This window comes from Equus przewalskii, chromosome 19, assembly GCF_037783145.1.
Source record: "Equus przewalskii isolate Varuska chromosome 19, EquPr2, whole genome shotgun sequence".
Classification (NCBI taxonomy): Eukaryota; Metazoa; Chordata; class Mammalia; order Perissodactyla; family Equidae; genus Equus; species Equus przewalskii.
The window spans coordinates 29,301,104-29,310,443 of NC_091849.1; the positions used below are offsets into that span (position 1 = coordinate 29,301,104).

General features: G+C 39.4%; 1 protein-coding gene and 1 pseudogene across 1 annotated transcript; one reads left to right on the forward strand and one right to left on the reverse strand.

The window, feature by feature from the left end:
- The first annotated feature begins 510 nt into the window (after nt 1–510).
- LOC139077170 (olfactory receptor 1f45-like) lies at nt 511–1,415 on the forward strand (annotated as a pseudogene).
- A 5,997-nt stretch (nt 1,416–7,412) lies between these two features.
- On the reverse strand, nt 7,413–8,369 carry LOC103563883 (olfactory receptor 11A1-like). Its single transcript, XM_008539347.2, has one exon. The coding sequence runs from the start codon at nt 8,367–8,369 to the stop codon at nt 7,413–7,415; it is 957 nt and encodes a 318-aa protein (XP_008537569.2).
- Between the last annotated feature and the right edge of the window lie 971 nt (nt 8,370–9,340).

Consider the following 9,340-nt stretch of genomic DNA (forward strand, 5'->3'; position numbering starts at 1 on the left):
ACTTTATCATATTCACTTATTATTTCAAAGAGTTTTTTAGTGGAGTCTTTAGAGTTTCCTATATATAAAATTATATCATCTGCAAATAGTGACAGTTTCACTTCTTCCTTTCCAATTTGGATCCCTTTTATTTCTTTTTCTTTCCTGATTGCTCTGGTTAAGATTACCAATACTATGTTAAATAAGAATGGTGAAAGTGGGCATCTTTGTCTGGTCCTGTTCCTAGAGGGATAAGAATTAAGAGAACTCTTTAAACTGTCAGAACTCCAGGAAGCCTCTGTTCTTCCCTTTATTCTTTCATCTTTCTGCCACCTTATTTTGGTCATCCTTTATGAAGTCCAACTCTTGTCTCTCCCATTGCTATTTTAGTTTTTTATCCATTCCTCACAGTGAAGGTACAAGGGAAACCCATTGCAAGAGACAGGAACCAATTACTGTCCACCTCAGTTCTTGACAGTGAGTGAATTCTCTTCAAGCTGATTTCTTCCTTGCGGCACATCTAGTCCCAAAATGAACTGCAACGAGACTCCTGACCTTGTCCTCTGAGGGCTGTCCAGTGACCCAGAGAAACAGCAGTTCTGCTTTGGTCTCTTCCTGGCCTTCTACTTGCTGAGCCTCCTAGGGAGCTTGCTACTTTTGCTGGCTATTGGTGCTGACGTCTGCCTCCACACTCCCATGTACTTCTTCCTCAGCCAGCTCTCCCTGGTAGATCTCTGCTTTACTTCCACCACAGCCCCCAAATGCTGGAGGACTTGGGGACCAGTAACAAATCCATCTCCTTCTCTGGATGTCTGGCCCAACTATATTTCTTGGCTATTTTTGCTAATATGGACAATATGTTTTTGACTTCCACGGCAATCAACCACTATGCCACCATCTGCCATCCTCTGCACTATCCACTTCTAATAATTCCTTGCAGATGTGGGCTGCTAATGGGGGTCATGGGGAGCGGCCCACTCCAACTCTCTGATCCAAATCCTGTTGCTATCTTGACTATCCTTTATCAATCAAGAGATTCCTCACTTCCTCTGTGATTTTGGGCCACTCTTATGGCTTTCTTGCTCTGGGCCCACCTCAGTGAGGACTTCTGGTGGCTCTGATGGGACTCTTAGGAATCAGCCATCTCCTCTTCATCTTCATATTTTCCATGCTGTAGCTAGGGTTCCATCAGCAAAGGGGAAAAGGAAAACCCTGGCCACATTCAGCTCCCACATCTCAGTGGTCATCCTTTTCTACAGCACAGTCTTTGCCATTACCTGAAATCTTCAACTTCTCACTCCTCTGGGGAGCTGGTTGCTACTGTCATGTATACCCTGGTAACTCCCACTCTCAACCTTTTCATTTATTGTCTGAGAAATAAGGATGTGAAAGGTTCGTTAAAAAGGGTTCTGAGCATAGACAGTTTTGGGGATTAGGGATAACCCCCATCAACAAGCACTTTGGGAAAAATCACTCCCCACCACACCAACACGTGTACATAGTGAGTCAGCTAACACCAAGGCTGTCACAGAGCATCACGTGATCTATTGGAAAGAATACTAAACAGAAATCAGGACAACTAGATTCTAGGTCCCAGTCCAGGTGGGGATTTTGATATATACACCTACGGGTGGATTGGATTAGCTATTCTTTAACTTACCTTCCAACACAAATATTCAAACTGATCATCTGTTGCCACCACTAACACCATTGTGATCACCATTTTCTTTTCTATCAGTGGTTTAATAATGAAAATCCTCACCATCAGCTTTATTATAGCCAATATCATCTTTGTTATCATCAAAGTCATCATACAAATTACTACATTCAATACTATCTTCATCAAACTACCAGTACCCTCATCATTAGTAAAAGAGTAGGAACATGTTGTGTACTATTTTCCCCTTTTAATCTCTCATTTTTCAAAATATTTTTTATATTTGTATATTTGTGCCATGTTTGAGAGTTTCTAGGGAAGTTCTGAGCTGTGACTGAAAATTGGAAGGTAGCTGAAAGTAGGATAATTTTTTGAATACTCTTTGCTTTGTAATAGAGCAAGAATATATTTTCTATGTAAATTTTATTTATTAATTTTATTCTACAAAAATAAAATGTTCTATGTGTCATTCAATGAGTGGATTCTTCTTTCAGACATATACTGTCAAAGAGTGATGCAAAGAATTTTTTGCATTGCATTATAAAGAGAATGCACTCTTACAAGTTCTGTCACTATATATCCAGCTTGTATTTCTATATATATCATATATATGTAAAATCACAGACTGTGTATTGCATTTATTTGAACCATTACCTGTAATTAATCTTGTACATTGTGCCTTATAAGATTTGATTAAACACCTGATGATACGTTCTATTCAGAGCAAAAGCTAGATTCATGGATTAGATAGAGCTCTAACTTAGTAAGAGTTCCCCTGAGATTCTCAGACCGCATTTTCTGTTCAGCATCTGCATCTATGTTCAGCTCACACTTTCTTCCTGGATCATCTAGAAGTTAGTATTGTCTTTCAAATTCTAACCTAATGACTTCCTTCTTACAGCATTCTTCAGAAAATTACTTTCAAGTGAAAGATTATTGACTGAATGATCCCAGTTAATGTAACTTCTGGTCCTACAAGCAGTCTTTCCCATTCCCTAGGATCTTGTGATGACAAATATTTTTTCTTTTTCTCTGAATGTCCATCCTTCAGCTGAATACTGTATGCCACAAACAACAGTATATCTAAGGTAAGCCAGCCTTGGTGAGTTGTAGAGGTGAGTAACAGAGTTCAAAAATCCAATAAGGTGGGCCAGTCTTATGGCCTGGTGGTTAAGTTCAGCATGTTCCACTTGGGCAGCCCAGGTTCACAGGTTCAGTTCCTGGGCACAGACCTACACCACACATCAGCCATGCTATGGCGACAACCCACATACAAAATAAAGGAAGATGGGCACAGATGTTAGCTTAGGGTGAATCTTCCTCAACAAAAAAGAAGAATACTGGCAACAGATTTTAGCTCAGGGCCAATCTCACTCAGAAAAAAAATCCAATAGGGGTCAGGAGCCCAGTGACAGTAACAATAATCCAGACCATCAGTAACAGTTTAAGATGTAATACAAAGTTCATTCAGTGCTTAATTAGAGGATATATAATAGGATTCCTGAGGACAGGAACAAAAGCTCAAATTTAACTGGCCTGAGGATAACAAATGAATATAAAGGAAAGCATAGGGATACAGAGAAGGTCCCAAGGGATAACAAATCGAGATAAGGGAAAGCATATAGATACAGATAGTTTCCCTCGTGAGAAGGAATACAAGAACTCCCTTTCTGGAGTCATGCACCTGAATCTAAGGTATATATATATATATGTATATATACACACCTTATAATATTCAGTATAATATTCAGTGGAAATATATATATATATATATTTCTGCCTGGGCATCTTGCTACTTTGGGTAGCATTTATAAACATCCACAGTTGTGACCTGGGATTTTGGAAGAAGGAATTGACAATAACTATCACTAAGCACTTCTCATACCTGTCCACCATCATCACTACCACAATTTTTCTCACTCACATTTTTTTCATGGTCATTCAATATAATTTAATCAAATTCTGAAAGTATACATTGAGCAACTACCATAAAGAAAGCATTGTGAGAAGCACGAAAGAGAATGATCAGCATTCACCAATGAAAAACTTAGATTAAGGGGCATAATTTCTTATAATAACACTTTAATAAGATATTTACCATAATAAAACCATTTTTCAAAATATGAAACACTTCTACTTATGGACATGATGGACTAACTGATACTGGAGTATCCTCCCATCATAACTAAGTAACTGTAAAACAGGACAAAATATAAGGGTCAATTACTCAGGCAGGTATACAAGATTGTGATCCCTGAAAGAGGAAAGCTCACAAGATGAGCCACACAATCACTCAGTTCTCCACTTGAGGACAATTTCCTAACTATGGCACAAAGAAATGAATTGCAAGCAGAGAACCATAATATTGGAAGAGGTCATTGAAAGGAAGTGATTGCTGGTTGAACTGCAAGCTGGACCCAGGCAATCCAAGGCCCCATACCACTTCTTGTATACTTGGAATATATGCTCTGCCCATCATTGCCACATTAGGAGCTGTTTCAAGCATGCAGCCTTGAAAGAGTAATGTGTTGTTGAGATCATCTGGACTATATACCTGACTGAAGCTGTTAAGGCCTCTATGTAAATTTTTAAGATTCTGGCAGACAGATGTGGAGATCTATTCATCTTGTGGCTATCCAAGACAAGTCTTGTATGTGAGTTCGCTTGCTTGTTAAAACCACCACCTACCAATCTGTAGTGCCCTGTTTCTTTCTTCAGTCTCTCACTGCCCTCCATGTACAAGGCCAGTTTCAAATTTCATCTAGGGAACTCCTGAGGTTGTGAATCAACACACGGGCAATCCCACTGATCTGAGAAAGGAGAAATCAGAGTTTGGGGCATCAGAAGAAACTGAAAGTTGGATAGGATAGGGAATAGGATAGGGATAGGGATAAGATAGGGATAGGGAATCAGAGAGGAGAGATCTCTCTGTGTAGAAGAGACCCAAAGATAAATTTGAAAAGGGTAAGGGGTCTGTGAGCTGTGACTGACAGCCAGATTGTCAATGTAAAGGGAAAGACAATTTGAGACTTATCAGAGAGAAGTTTCTATAGGATTGAAATGAAGCAGACACTAGAAGTGGAGCAGGGCTTGGGGAAGAGCAGTACCAGGAGAGTGTTGTTCTGGCTCTGCTAAAATGAGGAAATTCCATTAACACCTCATTAATACCCCTGTCATCAACATGACACACTTAAAGCCCAGTAAAAAACACATTCCTGAGTTAGGCCAGGTCTAGAGAAGGAGTAAGGCATGCTCTAGACCAGGCCTAACACAGCCTAAAACTAAGCCCTGGCTATGCCCATCAGGAAAAGAGAATTTGGAGGGGGATTCATGTTACGTAGAGAGGTTTGTAAAGCACACTGTGCTTTCCACAAATCCATACTACCAAAGCACAAAACCAAACCTACTCATGTTCAAGGTAATATTTCCTGATTTGAAATGTCTGCTAGAAAAAAACACTTAATATTCTTCTGATGAAGATAACAAAATTCAGAGTTTCTATATTGACCTGTATTCAGTTAAAAATTTTTAGTCATACAAAGAGATGGCAAAATGTCATCAATATTCAAAAAGATGGTGGTGAATAAAAACCAAACTTGATGTAGCCCAGATGTAGGAATTTACAGGGGAAGATTTTACAACAGCAATTTACAAAGGTATTTAAACATTAAAAGAAAATATGTTCAAAGAGCTAAATCATTTTAGGAATTAATCATCAACTTTCATCAATGGATGCTAAAAATATCTGGTGAAAGGTTGATTGGGAACAGAATAACACATGGATCAGACTGACACCACATGAACCCAGTAATCAGTAGTATAAATAGCATCACTAAAAGTGGGACAGGCAAACATGCTGTGCTTCATGAGATGATGCGATAGAAATAATGCAGCAACTTTGCGATATTCTGCTAAAAAGTCAACAAAGATCCAATCAAGCTTCTATCTAAATATCAGTTTTGCCATGTAAATGCTGGACAGTTAGGTTTTTTGATTGCAATGTAAGTGCCTGACGTTAAGCTTTTGATTGTCAAGGCATCCTTTCAAAAACATCCATCTCAAAACATATTGTCAACTACACAACCAGATAAAAAGCCAGGTCATCCCACCCATGAATTTTCCCTTTTATAAAGTCCTGGGTGACTTAGATAACAGACTGTGTAAGTGACCCTGCTTTTCCTTTCTCACTCTTTAATTCCTGCTATTAAGTTTTAAATTCAACAATAAAGAGTGAACCCTCAAAACCCCAGGCACTTCACCCTCAACCCCAATAACAGGAGAGCCCCAGGTCCATGCAGTCTCTCTAGTCTACCTAAGACTTCTCAGTGTGGCTCCAGGCATGCCATGGACCCCCCAGGACCTATGATTAATAAACCCTGTTTTTTCAAAGTTCCCTGATGGCTGTTGCTGAGCTGTGTCTTACAATCGTAATAAGAACCACAAGGGCCAGTCCAGCCACAGCATTGGCTCCAGTCAGGCAAATGTCTGCGGGGGCTCACCACAAGTACAAACCCAAAAGAGTGCCTCAGGCATTCCTAGCTATAGCATCACTATCGATAGGCTGAGACTAACACAAAACAAGTTTTTGTTAAAGACAAGATATAGGAATAGAGGTTAAGTAAAACCATAAGTAAGCAATCAGTCTAATTTAGAATATGGAACATTCTACAGGATAACCAGATTTCTCCAATAAATTAAGGGTGTGAAAAAAAGAGGGGAAGGGGACTACTCTGAAATAAGACACTAAGAAACATAATAAAATCCATCATGTGAACGCTATTTGCATCCTAATTTTAAGAATTTACTTAAAGATAATTGGAGATTTGAACACAGATTATGTGTTAGATGACATGGAGGAAATATTGATAACTGTCTTAAGTATCATAATGGGAGGGTCAGCATGTTTTTTATTAAATTGTCTTTATCAATCAGAGGGCATATTAAATACTGCTTATGTAATACATACTTATACAACTTACACAATATTTACACAACATCTGGAATTTGCTCTAAAATTCTCCAGAAAACAAGGAGCTATAGGTAATTGAGACAGGAATGACAAATGTTGATGTTGAAACTGAATGACAGCTATGTGGGAGTTTACATATTTCCTCTACTTTTGTGGACGTTTGAAATTTTCTGTGATATAGAAGTTAAAAATAAATATATAAAATGAATTCATTTTTAACATTTTTAATATGCATATCCCTAGACCTGGCAATTCAACTCCTAAGAATTTTTTATAGGAAAATCTAGATGTAAACTACATATGGTAAAGAATTGAATACAACTAAAAATTCACACAATAGAAGATCATTTTAACAAATCATGCTTCACCATACTACAAAGCCCAGAAGAATAAATAAGTACATACTTGTTGAAATAGAAAGGTGTTCAAGACATAATATTCAGTGGAAACCCAGATTACAAACTTGCATGAACCAACAGGTATGTATCTATATTTATATACATATACATATGCACACAAAGCACCCCATATTGTAGATATGTTTTGAGTTGCTATTTTTATATATCTATTTTTCATATTAAATATCCATAGACTTTTTAATAAAGAAATAATAAAAGATAAATGTAAACTTTTTAAGTTAGCATTTGCAAATTGTTGCTCTACCATCTTCATTTTTAGAGTAGCTACAGAATGTTTTACAGAGAGAAACACCAGAATGGAACAAAGTTATTCCTCCCCAACCAAGCCTGGCAGACATCCCAAAGGAGACTGGCAAAGTCCAAAGAAAATCTTCACCACCAGCCTCCTTCAATCAAGTGTTTCCGTTTGCTTCATATAGAGAAGCCTCCATAGTGCCTGATGAACTTCCTTATTCCTCAGGGTGTAGATCACAGGATTGAAGAGAGGGGTGACCACAGTGTAGAGTAGGGCAAAGACCTTGGAGAGGAGCTGAGAGTGGACAGCAGAGGGTGCAATGTATAAGACGATGAGAGTCCCATAGAATGTGGACACTACTGCTAAGTGGGAGGAGCATGTGGAGAAAGCCTTTCGCCTACTGGCCCCAGCAGGAACTCTCAGCACAGCTACCACAATCCGTGCATAAGATGTGAGAATCAGTCCAAAGGGAACAGTGAGGCAGACCACAGACAGAATGAATGTTGTCAACTGGGCTATGCTGGGATCTGAGCAGGCCAGGCCCATCAAAGGCGTGAAGTCGCAGTAAAAATGGTCAATGTGGTTGGGGCCACAGAATCTCAGCTGGGCCATCAGGCCCACAATCAACCCACCTACCATGAAAGCAGAAAGCCAGGCTATGACCACCAGCCCCAAGCACCATCTGGGTCCCATTAGGAGAGGGTAGCGGAGTGGGTGGCAGATTGCCAGATAGCGATCATATGCCATGACAGCCAGTACAAAACATTCAGCTGTGGCTAGAGAACCAAAGATATAGAACTGGAGCAAGCAACCAGCCACAGAGATGGCTGCCTCCCGCAAGAAGCCCTCCAACATTTTTGGCACCACTGTGGAGGTATAAAGGATCTCCAGGAAGGACAGATTAACCAGGAAGAAATACATGGGTGTGTGGAGTCTCGGGGAGCTAACCACTGCCACAATGATTAGCATATTCCCTACGATGATGGAGGTGTAGATGAGAGTGAACACAATAAAGAAAAGGAGATGCAGCTCAGCTACGTCAGAGAAACCAAGGAGGACAAATTCAGTGATAGTTTGGTTTCTTATGGAGACAATTTCCATGAGGATCATCCACGTTTCTGCCTGGCAGTGATTAAGGGAGAAATTTCAGCGCAGCACTATATCTTCTACATCAAGTCTGAGATAAGTAGGGCTAAAATCAAAAGGGTAAAAGTTAGTCTCCAAAACAAGAGTCACTTGCATAAGTTCTCATTTGCCCTCTTTTTAGTTGCTAACTTCTTCTCCAACTCCTATACTTCCCTGCATTCCTGAATTGTGCATATTCTTCAAGGCTTGAGATAATTTGTCCAAACTCATGATTGCAGTCTTCAGAGCCTTGTACCCTATTTGTTCAATCTAACATTTCTATGATGTAATAAATTCCATCATCCTAATCTATATAACCAGCAATACAGCCTTCCTCATGTGCAACTGTATAATATCCTCCCAATGCCTGCTAGTCGTTTCCTGTCTTCAACTCAAAATCAGCATGATCAAAAACAAACTCTTGTGTCTTCCTTAACCACAACCAACTCTGCTATGAGTGGTTTGAAAATTCTGCCTTGACTCCCAAGCTTACTATATCATAGTCATCTTTATCTTAATACCATCTCTCATTCTCCACCCCCCAATCAGTGAAATCTCATCAATTTTTCCTTGGAAAATTCTTATACATTCCCTCCTCTCTATCCCACCATTAATCTCACAAGCTCTTCACAACTGTTTTAGCACAAGTACCTTCTACGTAGTTGTCTAGTGTCTAGTTTTCCCTCTCCCTTATCAAAATAGTCTTCTTTAAGTACCAGTTTCATCAAATTATTCAGGATTTTATAGTGGAAATGTGATAAACTATAATGGCTGAGAAAGTGTATGTGCTGTGGGAGCAGAGAGAGACCAAAGCCAGAGTAGGGGTGAAGAGAAGTGTGAGAACCCAGGTCAAGGAAGGCTCCCTGAAGAAGGTAGTTTTTAGGATAAGTTTTGAAAGACATTTAAGAGTTGACCCGGCAAGGGATAGGAGAATGAGAAAAGCTTTCCAGGCAGGA

Coding starts and splice junctions, on each gene's coding strand:
- LOC103563883 (XM_008539347.2), bottom strand. CDS start 8,369: ATGATCCTCATGGAAATTGTCTCCATAAGAAACCAAACTATCACTGAA.